The following is a 19,078-nucleotide window of genomic DNA, read 5'->3' as shown; positions in this document are numbered from 1 at the left end:
AGGGAGCCTGTCGCTAGTGCTGTTTAGCACTGTTACCATCGGGACAGGCAGTCCCGCTGCTGCCCGACTTGTTCCAGCTGAGAGGGTCCTTCGGAATCCTACAAACAGCGGTCCAGCCGCCGAGGGAGCCTGTCGCTAGTGCTGTTTAGCACTGTTACCATCGGGACAGGCAGTCCCGCTGCTGCCCGACTTGTTCCAGCTGAGAGGGTCCTTCGGAATCCTACAAACAGCGGTCCAGCCGCCGAGGGAGCCTGTCGCTAGTGCTGTTTAGCACTGTTACCATCGGGACAGGCAGTCCCGCTGCTGCCCGACTTGTTCCAGCTGAGAGGGTCCTTCGGAATCCTACAAACAGCGGTTCAGCCGCGGTACGCGGCCCGCGGTTGCGAGCCCCGGGTCGCGAGCTGAAGGGGCGTGGCTAAAGGGGCCTGCCCCTTTTGAGCCCCTTCGGAGCCTAAGAGGAGCAGGGAGCAGGATTACCGACTCTTCAACATGGGTAAGAGGAAAGCTAAAGCAATACCATCTGCTGTAACAACAGGCCCGATGGATCGACATCTTGTGGTTCCTATCTTGCCTCCTGTTGAGGAACAGGTAACTTTTAATATTCAAGCTGTCTCCTTATCCTCTGGGGAACCAACACCACCTCCTCAACCATCATATTCCTTACGGTTAGAAGAATCTCCTTCCCCTTTTAAGGAAGGAATAATTTCTTCTTCCCCTCAATCATTGTCATTATCTGGTCTGGAGGTTTCAGGACAGTCCCTGGGACAGGCTAAAGAACTAACCCCAGTGCAGATGAGTACTGGGCAAAGCTCGGATGCTCTCCCCAGGGATAAAGTGATCACTCTAAATGATGTTTGGCTTAGTATTAATAGAATAGAGTCATCTTTACAAAAAACCGTTTTGAATTTATGTCAATTTTCATCTGATGTAACTGTGAAAATTAAAGAACAAAATGATAAAATAGGAGAAACAGCTGTAAAGGTTGAAAAGTTAGATCAGGTAGTAGGTAATTTACAAGCTAGCGCTGTTTCTAATATAAAGGATAGTATGATGCTACATGCTAAATTAGAAAAAATGGAGAATGCTATTAGAGTTAAGAACCTTCGTTTGTTAAATTTTCCTACCACACACTACCTTTCTTCAATGGAACTCTTGAAAATGTATTTGAGGGAGATATTACATTATAGTAAAGTGGAGACCTTTGAGGTCGATAATTTATATTACATTTCAAGAGATTCCAAAGAAAAGGTAGAGGAAGGTGGAATGGATAGAATAGTATCACCTGAGAGTTTGAATGTGTCACAGTTTTTGGAGTCATCTAAAGACATAATTGAAAAACGAGCAACTCTTCTCGTGACCTTCAAGACAGAACTTGAGAAACAAGATATTTTGAAATTATATTTCCTGAAAAAACAAGAGATGTTTTGTGGTCAACGGGTAGTTATTTTTCCAGATGTCTCTAGACAAACCCAGTTTAAGAGGAAACAGTTCCTTCAGCTAAAGCCTAAGGTTCTGGCAGTCGGAGCTACTTTCTTTTTAAAATTTCCATGTAAATGCCTGATTTCATATGGAAATGATAAATATGTGTTTTTTGATCCAGCCCAGGTGGAAGATTTTATTAAAGAAAAACCTTTATTGAAAGTTTAATTCCCTGTATTTAGTTTATTTTTGGAGGAGGATGTATAATGCATATAAATAGCCATTTGCCTGTTCCTAGATAGTAGATAGAAAGATTTGCTTTGATGTTTTATTTGTACTGGCGATCAGCTTTAATGTGGACTAGGATATGGTTGAATTAGTTTCCTTATATACCATGTTAATTCCCATTTGGGAATTTACAATTTGTATTTTTTGTGTTCATTCATGTATGTTTGTTACAAAGATATTGTAATGAATAATCCAATAAATAAAGAATTCAAAAAAAAAAAGTTAATTGCTCTATAGAAAGCTGGTCTTCTTTCTATCTTATTCCATTTCAAAGCTCTGTCACACAATCATAAGAGAATGCAAGCAGGGACTTTTTCATCTATAAAACATACAAGAAAAGTTTACGTGCAGGTACAGTGGTTCACAATGTTAGTGTTTGAGGTAAAAGACACATTTGTAAAATCACTTGGAGTGCAACTTCCTTATACTATCTAACAAAACTTTATACTTTATAAAGGTCACTTAGCAATATCTCTACTTTTTTATTGTTCAACCTACCCCATATGTTACCCCAGATATGAAATATGTTACCTCCAGACTCAAAAAAAGGCCCAAGTCTGTTTTTTTTTTTTTTTTTTTTACTTTGGGGAGAAGGGAAGTTTACAATTTTCTGTTTAACTTTCTCTATCACCTCTCGGCATCCTTTTGCCCACTTTCTGCTGTAATCTTGTGATAGAAAGTGGGACTATCTAAGTATTTTTGTGGTAGTCTGGTATATGTATATTGCATCCCTTGCCAAGTGAATGCAAATTGTTCTGGACATTGCTCCACTATAGGAATAGTAAAAATGCATTGGTTCATGTTTACAATTTTTGTGGAGATCGGTACTACTATTGGTTTCCCCACCACTACTGATCTCATAGGAATGTCTGGCAATTTACCAAAACTATAGATTCCATCGGAAAGCTGTAATGTTAACCCCTTTTTGGATATCTAGCCCTATTATATTTTAAGGAATCCCATAGATTAATACAGTATATTCCCAAATTGGTAATTGTCCAATTTTAAAATTTGAAAAAAAAAAATTTTTTTTTTCTTCCTGCTTGTATAATTTTCCCCCCAATCCTGATATTTATATTCCTCCACCCCAGTGTCCACTACAGCTTGCACCTTTTGCTCCCCAGATTTCTACTAAATATTTATCTCTACCTGCGGACGCTGTTCTAATTTGTTCCAGGCAAACACTGAGGCTCGGCATTCACATTATTGATCCTCTCAACACTTCCATCATTTTAAATCAGGATAAAGAATGGAAGCAGTTTCCTCAGGGGGAGCCGTTGGCACCAAAATATCCTCCCTCTCTCCTTTGTTCATTTGTGCTTGAGATATAGATTTCTTTCCCAGTCCTCTATTTTTGTACATTTCCCCTAATGTCCTTGTATTCTTCCCATCTATTTCTTCCCTCTCTACACCATCTTTTATTAATTTCAAAAACATATTCCTCCGAGACACCCGATTAGCCCTGTTTGAATTGGATTGTCCTTTTCTCTTTTTTTTTTTTTTAAAAGTATTTTGAGGTCCCCAGTCCCCCCAATCTCCTAACTGTCGGACCACTTCTAAGGCTTCCAAAATAGTCCTGTCTAGTTGATTGATCAACAAAGTTATCATTACCTGTTTGTATGCTGGTGCAGCATACTTAATAATTTTATTTCTCATGGACACGGTAAAAGGTAATACCATATCTATGTCAGTGTGACCTATTACTAAGGCTACCTTCATAGTCTCCTCCTTAATCTTTATTTGAGCATCTTTTAATGTATACCAAATTTTATCATTTGAGGGCCAATCAGATTCAAGTGGATATCGCTTCGTGACACCCCTACTAATTATCTCTAATAAAGACCTTTGGGCATTTTTTGCAGGATAAGGATCCTCCCGTAACGCATTTTGTACTGCTACTTCTTGACTAATTTGAACAAATTTAGGGGCATCTGTGGCATCCCACATAATCCCGGCTGCGCCCAGCTCCTGCACCCGAATTACCTATTGTATTAGTGGTTCCCCAGGCTGCTGTGTAAAGCGTGCCATCGTATCCATGATTTCATGTGGAGTAACATTCTCCCTAACATTATTTCTAGTTAGATTTTCTCCTGTTTGCAGATTTCCCTGTAATCTTTGTTTCCTCACAGGCTTTGCTTCTAAACTTTCTGCCTGCTCTCCTTCAACACATATATCCTCCTCACTGTTATTAGAATTTGAATCCCAAATATTCCCATCCCGTTTGTTTGGATTCCAATCATCCCGCAGATGATAAATTAAGGTTTTAACTTTTCTGTAACTCACTTTCCACCTCCGTTTCTTGTATTTATATCGTGCATATCGCATAGCTGACTTTTCTGTTACATTTTGATAGGTTTCTACCTTATCCATTAACAACTTATTCTGACATTGTAGCATTGTAATGGCATGCTGTTGATTATTCCTTTTCTTTTCCAGCTCTTCTAATTTCAATTGTAATTCCTGTTTAGCTTCATGCAAATTCCTCCAGTCTGACAAAATCATCCTTCCTTGTCTAGAAATTCCTTCTTGCTCTTCTCCTTTTGAGATTTTCACCTTTTGTAAGGAGGCACATAATTCATGTGGATCCCCACTTCCAAAAGTACAGGATTCACTTAATCCTGCTTCTACAGACCATTCAGTGGCCATTAATTTACCTATACTGCCATTCCCATTCGGAATGGAGGGATTGGGAGCCTGCTCCTCAACCCCATGTTTTATCTGGTGCTTTTGTGACCACATTGATCAACCCCACTTCTGGTACCAATTTGTTCCGCCACTTATTTCTGCCCAATGGGATGATCAGTGACACTCAGAAAAGCACACAGACAATATCAAAGCATAAACAATAACCCTTTATTATACATATATATATATAAGAATAAAATAGCATCACCTGGACTCCATACACTGACCACCTTCACAATTGGGAATCCTTGCAATTGATAGGTGGGGGGACCAAAGGACTGTCCCTTTTGACATCGTGGCTTCTCCCTTCAGACGTCATGGATTCTGTCTGTCAGGGTCAGAATCCCAGTTTTATATAGGAGGCAAACTGCGGAGTTCATAGTAAAAGCATAAACAGCTGGTCCTGAATACAGCTGGTCCTGCTCCTTTGTTCTCTGTTTTGACAACACCTAGGCCAAGGAGGTGTGGCAGAGACCGGACCATCTGGCTTTATTGTCCTTTTGATGTTATTGTGGAGGTGTTTGCAGAGATTGTTTTCCCATGAGACTGGTTTCACTGTCCCTTTGGAGATCAAGGAGGTCAGGATGTTAGATACTTGTCACTGTCCCTTTGATGCTGTTTGGGCAACTCCTAGGTCAAAAAGGTCAAGTTAGCAGATACTTGTCACTGTCCCCTTCCTTTTGATGTAGTTTCCCATCTGTCTTTACTGATGTTATTTGAGCAGCTTGCCTGCAAAGGAAGTCAGGCTCTCAAATGAGCAAACTTTACTGCCCTTTTGAGATCAAGGTAACGCTCATGACACGGAGGTCAGATAAGCAGACTTGAGGAGACATGTCACGTATTATGCTGATTACCCCCTGGGTATAACACGTTTGAATCTCACTTTGGCCACATCGCTGGATCCAGGAGCAGGCAGGGAGGCTTGCCAGTGTGGGAGCGCACTTCGCCCCTCCCCCACCCGAGACTACACTGAGCCAGTTGGAAGGCTCAGGAAGTCTCTCAGCACCCGCTTTTCTGTTAGTTTCTGTTTATTTCTTGTTTTTCGTTTGAATCTCACTTTGGCCACATCGCTGGACCCAGGAGCAGGCAGGGAGGCTTGCCGGCGTGGGAGCACTCTCCGCCCTCCCCCCTCCCGACGGGACTGCACAGGGCTGACATTGCTGGACCCAGGAGCAGGCAGGGAGGCTTGCCGGTGTAGGAGCGCACTCCGCTCCTCCCCCCACCCGACGAGACTACACTGAGCCTGTTGGAAGGCTCAGGAAGTCTCTCAGCACCCGCTTTTCTGTTAGTTTCTGTTTATTTCTTGTTTTTCATTTGAATCTCACTTTGGCCACATCGCTGGACCCAGGAGTAGGCAGGGAGGCTTGCCAGCGTGGGAGTGCTTTCCGCCCCTCCCCCCTTCCGACGGGACTGCACAGGACCAGCCATTTCTTCGTGAACCAGCCCTAGAGAGCCACGCGAGCACCGCGCTGCCCCTTCCCCGAACCAGCATGGTTGCTGAATAGACCGCCGCATCAACGGTGCGCCACCGTTCGGCGCGCGGCTAAGGTGCACGGCAAAGGCGCATGCGCCTTTGTGAAGCGTCCTGGTCAAGCGCCCTGGAGAAGCGTCCTCATCTACTACAGACTGTCAGCTAAGTTTCCCTCTTTAAGGCCAAATTATAATTGCCAGTTCTTCCATACATTTATAATTGTTAGGTGCCTAATTAAACGCTAGTAGCATAAACAACCATTAGAGACATAATTAACTGTCAGAGGCAAGCCTAACTGTTAAGCTGCATGAATAGTTGCTATATACACGCGCAATTATTAGTCGCTTGAACTAGGACTCCCTATAGGCCCTCCTAAAGATCCGCCTAGCAACCAAGTATAATTGTTAGATACACATACCCTCCATCTGTTAACCACATGAATAACTGTTAGCCACATTCTTAACTATAAGAGACTGTTAATTGCATGTACAACTGTTAATCACATTTACAACTGTTAACTGCATGAACAACTATTAGTCGCATGTATAACTATTAGGCACAAAGTAACTGTTAAGAGCATATATAATTGTTAGATGCATGTGTCAGCCTAGAGGCCTCTGGGAGATTATATCAATCTGACCCTGGCATGGAAAGGCAGATAGACCCTTAGTGCAGGGAAACTGTTTTAAGTAGCCCTGATTGATATATTTTAAGTTTCAAGTAGCCCTGCTTGAATCATGGCTAGCTAAAAGGTGTTAATGTCTGATTAAGAGGGTGCTTAGGACAATGGTGCACAGATCAAGCCAGAGACTTAATCCCATCACCATGCTTACAGGTATCTCACCCTCCTTAGCAATTAAATTAACCATTGTTTCAAACAGTTTACAAATTCTAAACAGAAAGATACTGGGGCATACAGGTTTCAAAAAAAAGGTATAAAAGCCTGCTCTCTGCAACACACAGCTCTCTCTCTTTTTCTATGGAGCTATGGGCGTCTCTTTTCCTATCAAGCTATCAGGAGAGGGGTCTTGGCCCTCTCTCTCTCTTTCTATCTAGCTATCTCTTGGCTCTTGGCTTGGCACTCTGGTTCTCTCTTGAGCTCTCTCTATCTCTCTGTCTATCCTTCTCTTTATCTATGGAACACGAAACATCACCCCATCCCCCTCTCTCTCTCTCTGCCTTTCCCTGAAACTTCACACTCAATTCCTTCTGGACTCTGTAAGGCAGGGGAACTGCTGGGCTCTCTATTTAAGTATAATACTCTCTACTTAATTGTAATGATTATAAATATTGCTTTTCTGTAAGACTATTTCTATAATATATTCTTTATGCAAACACCTCGGGATGTGCTTCTTATTTGATTCTATCCCTAATGAAACTTCTGTGAAGGAACTGAACCTGGGACCAGCGTTTGTCAGGACGCATTTCACTTAACCCCTACCACCTAATATTGTGGGGGCCACTTTCAAACTGACAGCATGTACAACAAGTTAGTTGCATATGTTAGTTGAATGTATTAGTAGCATCTGATCAACCACAAGAGTCAACTGCAAGTGACACATTAATCAGTCGCAGGAATATCTACTAGAAACATGCCCAATTATTAGTCGCTACTACCTGGACCTCCTAAGAACTAATCGCACCTGGATCAGCCAGCCAGGTCTCCTTGAGCACCTTCCTCTCCCGGGTCACAAAAAAAAAAATTCTAGGGAAACAAACCTTCCCCTGCCTCAGGACTTCAGGAATACTCAATCTACCTCCCAATCATGAATCTCCTACTATTCCTACTGATCTACCTAATAAGCGGTAACATCAAAGACGTTCACTCTCTCTACCCTCAATTACAATCCATCCACCATCCTGTTCTATCCTTCCCCTACATCACCATCCTGCAAGAAGACACTACAAATCATATTAATGTAATCTCATATAAAAAAAGACACCACCATACCCTTAAAAAAAGAACAAGGGAAATAAAAACCATCAAAACCACTAACTCAACAGTAAATGCTGCAACCACCTCCATCCCATGTGCATATCTTAATACCAGATCTGTTAGAAACAAGGCATTCCTCATAAATGACTGGATCACCAGCAAACAAATAGCCTGCCTCTTTCTAACTGAAACTTGGTTACTATCTGAAGATGATCCTATTATATCTGATCTTCTACCAAACAATTTCAAAATCCTTACGTTAAACCGCACAGGAAAAAAAGGAGGAGGATTAGCCATAATCCTTAAAGAAGGATTCGAGTTTGAACTTCTAAATTCTAAAATGACCGACAACCTAGAAATCCTAGCCTGTAAAATCAATAATACCCAGCTAGAAGAATCCTTATCCAGCATACTATTCTACATCCCGCCTAAAAGCTGGCCCAAAGCCAAAGAAGACTTCTGCGAATTCGTCCTGCACAATTCTATCCGCCCCAACTACAACATCATCACAGGGGACATAAATTTACACCTAGACGAAGAGAACAGCACAGACGCAATAGAGCTTAAAAACTTCCTAACTCTACTCAACTACAACATCCCCGTACCCACACAAACTCACCAAAAAGGCCATCATTTAGACCTAGTTGCCATGTCCACAAAGGAAAACCTTGACCCAATCATCTCTCTGACTGAAGGCACCTGGCATCATGACATCTGGTCCGACCACTTCACCTATTATTTTAAGCTGATCTGGTCACACCGAAAATCTAAAACACGTCTGATGATAAAAAAAGAACATCAAACAAGAGGTTATATTAATCCAGAAGAATACTGGTCAGAATACGAACCGCAGACAGTAACAGAGGAAGGAATAGACTTCTGGGACCATTGGAATACAACCAGTACTTCCATCCTAGATAAAATCGCCCCCATACATAAAAGCAAAAGCAACGCAAACAAATACAACAAATGGTTCGACACCGAACTATTAAAAACGAAACAAACAGCTAGGCGACTAGAAAGGATTTGGAATAAAACAGGAGAACTGACAGACCGCAACAAATGGAGAGCCTACATAAAAACCTACAAACAACTGATAAAAGACAAACGCAAAGCGATCTACTCCACCAAAATTAACTTATCATGCAAAGGTTCACAAGGAATCAATACAAAAGAGTTATTCAACATAGTCACAAACCTATTTGACACCACCCGCTACACCACACCTGAGCACAACACGAAATTACCCACTGCGAAGGACCTAGCTCTATATTTTGATTCCAAAATTAAAAACCTAAAAAATAACTGTATAAGCAATAACGATGTAACAATCAACCCCAGCAACTACCAAATAGCTAACTCACATGACAATGAAATACCTACAGACATGATCTGGAGTTCCTTTCTAGATCCAGAATGGAATACCTACACCAAACTCTACAACAAATACTCTAAATCTCACTGCATCCTAGATACGTGCCCTCCGGAGATTATGAAAGTGGCACCACCAGAATTCAAAATATCACTATTACATTACCTAACCCACAACCTAAAAAATGGGACTTTCCTCACTAACAACGGCCACATAATAATAACCCTCATCCCCCAAAATAGAAAAGAATCCTCAGCGCTAATAACAAACTACAGACCAATAGCATCTATCCCATTCATTGTAAAAATCATGGAAGGACTAGTACACACCCAACTAATGGACTACCTTAATCAATTCTCTCTCCTGCATGAAACTCAATCCGGCTTTAGAACCCTATTCAGTACAGAGACAGTAATCGCTGCCATCCTAGACTATCTTCGCCTATTATTTAGTAAGGGCCTCAACGCCCTGATCATGCAATTCGACATAAACTCTGCATTCGACTTGGAAGACCATGAGAAAATGATGCAATGCTTAGACGCCATTGGTATCAGAGCTGAGGTACTAAACTGGTTTCGTGGCTTCCTCACATCCCGTTCTTACCAGGTACGCTTTAATAACGAACACTCCGACATCTGGAGCAACTTATTCGGAGTGCCATAAGGGTCACCGCTTTCCCCACTGCTTTTCAATATCTACATGTCCTCATTAGGTGTGAAACTAACCCAACTAGGAATAAAACTATTCAGCTACGTCCGTGAGGGTCCGTAAGAGATATTGTGCGCTTGCACTTGCTACACCGTTTAAAACCGGTAATAGGCCGGGGCATAGACAAAAATACAGCCGACGCAAAGTCAAAGCCCGCGGGCCGCGGCCAAGCAGCCTGTACTGGACGAACAGATGGAAGTAAATTTTTTTATTTTTGAAAAGAAAGAAAATGAGTAACACAGCGATTCGTGAGAAAATAAAACACAAACCGCGGTGAAAGAAGGCCCGAACAACGAAGTTACCGGAGAAAGCCAAAAAGACGGACTTCTTGGCTCCGCGGAAAACTAAGAATTAAGGAACTGAGGAGACGCGCCCTGTGCACTGGGCGGGAAGGCACTCGCGCATGCGCGGTACGGGCGACTCGAAACTTCTAGTTTCTTCAAGCAAGTCTGCTTGTGAGGCGTCCGCATCAAAGCTCCGTCGGATGACGTCACCCATATGTGAGAATACCTGCCTGCTTGTCCTGGGATAATTTAAGTTATCATGGTGAGCCAATCTATAAAGATATTTCATCCTCCCTCCCCAACAGCTATCTCATAAGTCACTAAATATAATACAATTATCTGTGGTGCATATATCACAACAAGGCCCCTATATAGGAAAATTCAACTACAAGCAACCACAAAATTAAATAAACGTAGACAATCCAGATGCGCTGCTGACTCCTCGTTCTCCCCTCCTCCTGGTGGCTGGCAAACAGCATGGAGGACCTTGTGCGATTCCTATTTCTTTATCTTATGTTTTCTTAAAGGATAAATGCCTTAAGTTCGGATATAGAGGCTATGCTTATTCTCCCTTATTCCCTTTTGTATTTTTCCTTACATGTCTACTTTCCTATAATTAATTGTAGTTCTTTCCCAGTTTTCCTTCTGTATCAAGTTAGTCTATGTCTAAGTTGGTTTAATTTTTAAGCTGTAAAATAATGACTTTATTTTTAATATGGCAAAAACCCCAAGACAAAATATCCTTAAAAGACACCAAAATGTAAATTGGGCATGCCCTAGGACATTGCAGGAAAGTTAACTTCCTAGACTCCACCAAAAATATATAAACCTCAAATCTAAATTTGGTGGAGTCTAGGGAGTTAACTTTCCTGCAATGTCCTAGGGCACGCCCAACTTTGATTTTGGTTTATTTTTAATATGTACATCGTCTAGAAGTTTTATAGGCGAAACTATCAAATTTTAAATAAACCTGAAACCCGAGGACCTCTGTGGCCGGCGGCAGGAGGAATCAGCTGCTTGCCTGCATGTCGGAACTGCCCCTGACCTGAGACTCCATTCCTCAGATCTTTCTGCACCATTTGTGTGGTCATTCCACTAAACACAATTTTGAAGGACTGCAAGGTTAGCGACATTAAATTCCAGCCTTTAATCGCAAACTGGAGGGTTTGATAGTATAGTAAAAAAGAGGAATCTCAGAAGGGCAGCAGGAGAGGCACTATCTGCGACCTCTCCCATGCATAGTGTCACATGATCTCCCCATGGGTCCTTTTTAAACAATATTTTAAAAATGTGAGTTCAATAATTTTTATTGACATTTAAATAGATCATACATAAATGAATACAACAGTATAAGATAACTTGAGTCAAATGTATGAGAAAAGAAAAAAGTAGAGGAAAAAAAAGCAAAACAATATAGTGATATGACAATTAACAATTAATCAATAATGTTATCATAGATACAACGAATAGGACAGTAAGGAGGTACACCTTGTTCAGCTGAATCATCATGGTTTAACAGGCGCGTGACTGTAAGATTTTAATGGCTCTCATATTTTATTAAATTTATTTAACCCATTTAATCCTTCTGCAGCAACACATGTGATAACACTTTCTTATGTGCACTTCAGATTCCAACCAACTCTAATCAACTTAAATGTATCTTAAAAAGTAGAGCAGCTTCTCAAAAATACAGAAAATAGCTTTCCAAAACAAGTTTGTGTTTCACTTCTGCTATGTTGGGGAAGTTACTCAAATTCATTTCAACTTCAGACACATGCTGAACTTATTGCCATACCCATCTCTTCAAAATGGCCACAATATCGCTTAAATACTTTTTAAGCATTACTTACTAGTTTCTAATGTGACTGCACTCTTTTCTTTACTCCAATCACTCCAGTGTCCAGTATCTTTTAAGCTTTTGCAACGAAGTGAGATCACATACTCCGTGTAAGGCTTAAGACCTTGAAGGGTGAATGAATCTCGATGTGTAGCTGTGTCTTCCTCGGGAACCTATATAACCAAATATTATAGTTATGAGTTGTGCATCTGTAGTTCTGTTGAACTATGCGATGAAAAATAAAATTTATTAGCAGCTCAATGCAGATGAAGTATTAGAAAACAACAAACATCACAATCCATTGAGAAAAGCTCAAAATACATTTGGGGCAAAGTAGAAGCAAAAGTCTATTAAAAAACTGCAGAAATAGAAAACATTTCAAATCAAGTGCAGCACATTTTATCCCACAGTTCTGAGATTTCTTCCTTGACAGAATTTGTAAGAAACTACATTCTTTTATCCAGAGCATGAGAGAAATTGTGTACTATGGTAAGACAAACAGTATTTCAAAAATATTTCAAAACTTTAACTAGACAGGTAACACCCAGTTCTTGACTCTGCTTACTCAGAGATTGATATTCAAGTAGTACCTGAGGCAATGAGGATTGTGTCATGATCACAGAGAAAAAGGCTGAACTCAAGATTCTCTGATTCTCAGCCTGCTATTTCAACTTCTAGTTCCTTAGGATCTTGCCAGGTACTTGTGACCTCGGTTGGTCACTGTTGGAAACAGGATACTGGGCTTGATGAATCTTCGAACTGTCTTAGTATGGCAATTCTTATGTTCTTAGGTTCTACAAATGGGTGCCCTCCATTTAGGTGTTAAAGAATGTGTGGTAGGGGCCTATTTTATCATGGTGCCCAGATTCTATTATAGAATCTATAATAATAATACCTTAGTTAGCGCATGTGCACTACGATTGAAACTCCGTGTATCATTAAAATGCATGTGCAGTATACAATAGAACTGCCGAGCAGGGAAGCGTCTCAGCACACAATATGCTGTTGGTATTCCAGAGCGAATGGGAACTGATTTCATTGGACCAGGGTCCAAGCCACACTTCAGAGGCAAAAGGGGTCAAATAGAAGGGAACTAGGAGCTGAAAAAAGGGGTAGGTGGGAGAAGGGGGCTGGAATTGTAAAAAGGGAACATTTTAGAGAAAGGATCTGGGAGCAGACAATGGGGATGTGTAAGAGAAGGAGGGTGGGGGCAGAAAAGTAGATATGTGGGAGAAGGAGGCTGCAAAAGAGACATGTGAGAAAAGGGGGCTGGGGCTGGAGGCTGAAAGGGAAAAGATGGGAGAAGGGGGCTGGGGGGCTAAAAAGGGGTTTGGAGCTGGGGTTGAAAAAAGGGGACATGTGAGGGAAGGAGGCTTTAAAAGGGGGTTCTTGGGAAAAGACACCTGGTGTAGGAGGCTGTTAAGAGTTTGGAGAAGAGGGCTGGAGCTTGGAACTGCAAAAGGTGAGTTGTGAGAGAAGGGGTCTAGGTTTGGGGGCTGAAAAGGAAGACAGCTGTGATAAGGAGACTGGGGCTAGAACTGAGAACTGGAAGAGCAGGTATGAGAAGGGGGTTAGGGTTGGGGGCTATAAAAAGGGAATGTGTGAGAGAAGGGACCTTTGGAAGAAAAAAGGGGGTGGTGGGAGAAGGGGGCTACAAAAGGGGACATGTGAGAGAAAAGGACTGGGACTGAAGCTGGGGGCTAAAAAGGGGGCATGTGAGAGAAAGGGGCTGAAGATAGGAGCTGAAAGAATAAGTGAAGATGGAGAAGCAAAGTTTGATGGGGAAAGGGGGAATGGAGAGGGAGTTCTATGGAGGTGAAGGACAGAGAAAGGGGACAGATTTTTAAGTTGGTGAAAAAAGGTATTTCCAGGGAAGGTAAAAGGGGAAATGGGGAAGGTAAAAGGGGAAATGGGAGCCTGAATATGGGGGTAAGACATAAGAAGAATAGCCATACTGGATTAGACTAATCTATTCCAGCACCCGTTAATGTAACAGGCTTAAACACTAGTACTAGAATAACCCAGCATTGGCACACCTAATATTTAAACATCCATAATTATACCAGCCATAACCCTGGCATAGTGCAGCACAAACATGTGTAATTTACAGTACAGTATTTTGTAAGCTACGTGTGTAACTGGGAGCCCTGCCCATGCTCACGGCCCCCCTTGCAGTTACATGTTATGTCAAAATAACACTTATCTGAATTTTCTGATGTTGTATTGTCTCTCCAAATACACTCTTCCACTGGGTCTGCGTTACTGTAAAGCTGATCAGTGCCCAGTCAATAAAGACATGATCTTATTTCAGAAACAACTCAGCATCAGGGAAAAATATATTTCAGCCCTCAAAGCAGAAATCTTACTTCTAGCCTCAAACTGCCATAATGAACATTTGGTTGGTTAAGTGCATTTATGATCCGAGGACTGAAATTATATATTTTTCCCTCGATGTAGAATTATTTCTGAAATGTGATCATTTCAGTACTGGTGTGGTAATGATCAACTTTACTGTATTGCAGACTTAGGGCTCCTTTTACCAAGGCGCATTAGGGCCTCAACGTGCAGAATAGCATGCACTAAAATGCCACACGTGCTAGCCACTACTGCCTCCTCTTAAGCAGGCGGTAGTTTTTCAGCTAGTAAGCACTAATCTGGTGTGTGCGTTAAAAATGCTAACACACCTTCGTAAAAGGAGACCTTAGTGGAGAGTATGTATGATCTGGAATAACAACATGAACTCTGAGAATTCAGATAAAAGTATATTTTGATCATATTTTGACACTTAAATATAAATATTGATTTTAATTTTTAAAAATAATGATTGATACTGAATTACCTGCAACAGTTCTTCTGAACACATATAGGAGTTTGCTCTTCCGATGGCCCATTACAAAAGATTATATTTGAAATAAATATCATTGACTTTGAATATATTATGATCTATGAGTTGTGCTTTAAATGTGCATTTAAAGCACATTTAAATGTGCATTTAAAGCAGTTGAGCATTTTTATGGATGCTCCTTTGTCATATTATCCTACAGAACACATCTCCTGTAATGCATCATGGGAGCTTCTGGTTCTTGAAAACAGACTGTTGCCCTTCTGCTGACATTTCTTTTTATTGTCAAAGGAAACAAAAGAAAGGTATTATGATACCCATGACTCCAAAAGATGGAGGATAAAGATTATTATTCCATTGCAATAGGTGAGACATTCTAGACAGATGGGTAGTGTCCCTATGACTGCATGTCATCTGCAGAAGGAATCCACTCTGGATTTTTCCTTTTGCCTCTGCTGGACTTCACTGGGCTCCTTAGCTCCACCTGCAGTTCTTTCCTTCTGCACACATGCCTGCAGGAGTGACTGTTCTCTTCTCTACTATTTATTATTTTATTCATTTATGGCACGGAGCGTTTTTTCAGCTCTGGATGCTTTTGAAAACACAGACTTCGGTCTGTAGCTGACAGGCCAGTCCCAGTGGGTACCTGTTAGTCAGCCTGCATAGTTTTCTTTAGAGCTCAGGGCCATCCCTGAAGTGGTCTCATAAGGCAGTGATTCTCTCATCCAGATACTGTTAGAGAGCAGAGGCAGACTGCAGCACAAATCCACAAACACGTCACAGTGAGTACAGGCTGTTACAGCCTGCGAGGTGAATTAGGGGAAGGTTTGAAGTGGGGTTTTTCACGGTATCTGCATGTCCTCCTGTGTTCCCCCACCTGAAAAATCCTAAAATCACAGTTTGGTTTTTTTTTACTTTGGTAAATGTAAAAAATATTTTGGTTTTAAACCAAGTTTCTCGACGGCGGCCATCTTGGACTTTTAGTGATCTTTTTTTCTAAAGTTCCCTACTTCTCCAAAACTGAAATTTTTACCTCAAGACTGTTTGGGATGGCGTCCTTGGGCTCTTTTCATGTGGATTCTTGCCAGGATTGTGCAAATTAACACTTTTAGAGCGTCACGTGCCGCAGTTGGGAGTGGTGGCTGCATCAAGCTTATATTCTCCCCTACTGAAGCAGGCGATTAAACACTTGGGATAGCCCGATGGGGTGGCCTTCTATACTTTCAGGGCTTGGCATGGTTACTAGTTCCATGTAATGGCTGTGGACCCTCTGCAGCTTAAGAAATGCAAAGTTAAGTCATCAAAGAGCGATTCTACACCCCAGGAGCTGGATGCTTGTTTGGTCTTTATGAAATATTTGTGGAACGAGTTTCAAAGCTGGCATTCTCCCCCTGTGCAGTCCCATTCCGCCTCCGAGGCTTCTTTCAGCGGCGCTGCTCCTTTGAACACGTCCTTGGCTCAACCAGCCGCTGTTCTTGTGCTGCCTGATCTAGGGGATCTTGATGAGGATGACCAGCTTGCTGACCCCTTATTTACAGGCGCAGCACTTTCCGGGATGGAAGATCAGGGACTGTGTATGGGATCTTCAAATCCTTCTGGGGTTGTGGAACCTGGGGATGATCCCACAGTTCTGCATTTATTCAAGTCTGCGGCTTTGTTGGATCTTATTTCTGAATCATTGCAGGAGTTGGATTTAGTCACTCAACCGGCTTTGTCCTCTTCGCCCCCCTGGCTTTGTGGTGTGCGCTACCTTTCCCTGGCACCCTAATATGAGCATTCTGGTCTCAGAGCAGTATATCTCTCCAGAAGGGGCTCTTAAAATTGCCAGAGCCATGTCACGCTTGTATCCTCTTGCACAGGAAAGTCAACAGCTTTTGCGCAGATGACTAACGCACATCTCTACCTAGTGAAGTTGGTGTGGTGCTAAAAGATATGCAGGACTGTCATGTGGATGTGGTCCTCCAGAGACTCATTGATGCAGCTGTTCTAGGCATCAAAGCTGCTTGACAGCGTCCTTTGTTGCATGCGCCTGTCTCTTTCAACTGAGCACCCTGGAGAGTGAGGCTGTGGATCCTCATCCTCAACTTCTTTTGGCTGGGACAGATTATATTGCTGATGCATTGTATGACCTTATGCAAGTTTTGGCAAAGGTGTCAGCGTACTCCACCTCTGCTCATAGGTTGCTCTGGATCAGACAATGGGCTGGTTAACCTACTTCCAAAGCTACTTTGGCTAGACTTCCCTTTAAGGGGTAGTTATTGTTTGGCAAAGGCTTGTCCGACCTCATGGCCTCTTGTGGTGGACCGTTGTCCTAAGACTCTGCCCGATAGCAGTCCCAGGACCTTTAGAGATTCTGGTTGCTCTAATTTTTGTGGCTCCCGGTGGTCTGCAAGTGCCATGTCACAGAGATATTGCTAGGGTTCCTGACAACAATACGCTGGTTACAGGCGATCCCAGCCTTCCGTTCTGCGCCCTCTGCCAAAAAGGCACAATAATACCTGGCCGAGGTATACCCCTCTAAAAACAGAGGGCAGGCTCTCAGCATTTCTTCCTGCCTGGATTCACACTTCATCCAACCAGTGAGTCTTGGACATTATTTGGTTGGGCTACAGGCTGGAATTTGCCCGGATCTGGCGGATTGGTTTGTGAACTCTCCTACAGGTTGCCCAGACAAAATGCTCAAGGTTCAAGCCACCGTTCAGCACTTGCTGGATATTCAAGCTATAGTGCCGGTGCTGCCCGAACACTGGTAAGCTCTTTTCCAGTATATAGGTGAGACATTCTAGACTCCCGCCTGTCCTTCCTGCACCTGCTTACTGTTTATGCTTCTCCAAGCTGATTCTTGGATGTCTGTCAGCCCTTGGGGGCTGGGAAGAATACTGTATATTTATTTAGTCATTTATTTAGCCCGTCCTCCCAAGGGAGCCCAGAATGGGTTACAGGAGTACATTCATAGTATGGGTAGGACAAATTTTAGTGAGACATACACTTTATAGCATTTATAGCATGGACAAAGGGGTTTAGATTACAGCAATTACAGTATAGACATAATATGCAGACTTACAAATACAGACTTAGTGGACATAGGGTGGTTTCAATTGCAGCATTTTCAGTGTAGATATACTAGGAAGTGAAATAGCTTTTCTTTGCAAATGGATGCATCTTTGTTGTCAGAGAATGTGGTAGTAATTCAGGTTATATTTGTGGTGGCATGCGAGTTTTAGTGAGATTCCGTTTGGTATATTAGGTGATGTCTTTGGGATTCCATCTATCCGGGGTGTAGATGTAGGTCTTCAAGGAGCTGGGTTTATAAAGAGGAAGGTTTTCACGGCTTTTCTGAAGTTCCAAAGACTGTCTAGTGATCTAATGGATATGGGGGAGGGGGGGGCGGGGGGGAATGATGTGCCACATTCTGGGTATGTAATGAGAATATGAGCATATTAGGGCTGTCTCAGACGTGAGTGAGCAGCCTGGTGGCAGGACCAGCCGTATTTCTGTTTGGGATATCAGTGATCGGTTGAGGACGTAATTTCAAGGTGCATCGTTTTTGGAAAGGCAGCCAGTGCATGGATGTTAGTGCAGGGGTGACATGGTTGCGGAAGCCCAAATTTTTTAGGAGTTGGATTGCAGCATTTTGCACACCTTGTAGACAGGAAAGTGTTTTTGCTGGTAAGCCCACTAGTAGAGCGTTGCAGTAATCTAAACGGGATAGTACAAGCGCGTATAGTAGGTTTCCATTTTGTATGGGAGTAGTTTCTGAGCTTTTTTTGAAACCTTTGTTGGCAGTTAACACCTTCACTAATATTACCTCTACAGAATTCCTTCGTTCCACTAGTGCACTGCGATACTCAAGAAAACAGAAGGGAGGTGGGACTGGAACCAATGAAGGTAACTCAAGAGAACAAGCGCACCCTAAGCACAAATAAAAAAGCCAAAAACAGAAAACTATTACTGTTGGGGGATTCCATCATCAGAGGCATTAACCTTGGAACACAAGGCGAGGAGACCAAAATAGTGAAAAGTCTTCCAGGATCCTCAGCTACCAGGAGTTCCAGGCAAATACAGACTATAATTAAGGAAGAAACTAAGGATTTTAACACTGATGTTTGTTATCCATCTGGGAACAAATGATCTGGCCAACAACTCCACACTTGCAGCACAGAAAGCTTTTCGGGAGCTTGGTGAGGGCGTGAAACCTTTTGTAAAGACTTTAGCTTTTTCTGAAATACTGCCTGC

The 19,078-nt window shown here is 42.2% G+C and overlaps 1 protein-coding gene across 3 annotated transcripts in view; it reads right to left on the bottom strand.

The window, feature by feature from the left end:
- Positions 1-19,078, bottom strand: part of IL6ST (interleukin 6 signal transducer) — a 171,581-nt gene that overhangs the window by 93,830 nt on the left and 58,673 nt on the right. For all 3 annotated transcript variants that reach the window (XM_033931128.1, XM_033931119.1, XM_033931109.1), the window contains exon 8: positions 12,014-12,173. In XM_033931128.1, the coding sequence (XP_033787019.1) occupies positions 12,014-12,173 (160 nt within the window). The remainder of the gene's footprint in view (positions 1-12,013; positions 12,174-19,078) is intronic.

Source organism: Geotrypetes seraphini, chromosome 1, assembly GCF_902459505.1.
Source record: "Geotrypetes seraphini chromosome 1, aGeoSer1.1, whole genome shotgun sequence".
Classification (NCBI taxonomy): domain Eukaryota; kingdom Metazoa; phylum Chordata; class Amphibia; order Gymnophiona; family Dermophiidae; genus Geotrypetes; species Geotrypetes seraphini.
The sequence above is the reverse complement of the archived record's forward strand: the minus strand, read 5'-3'. Positions and strand labels throughout refer to the sequence as shown.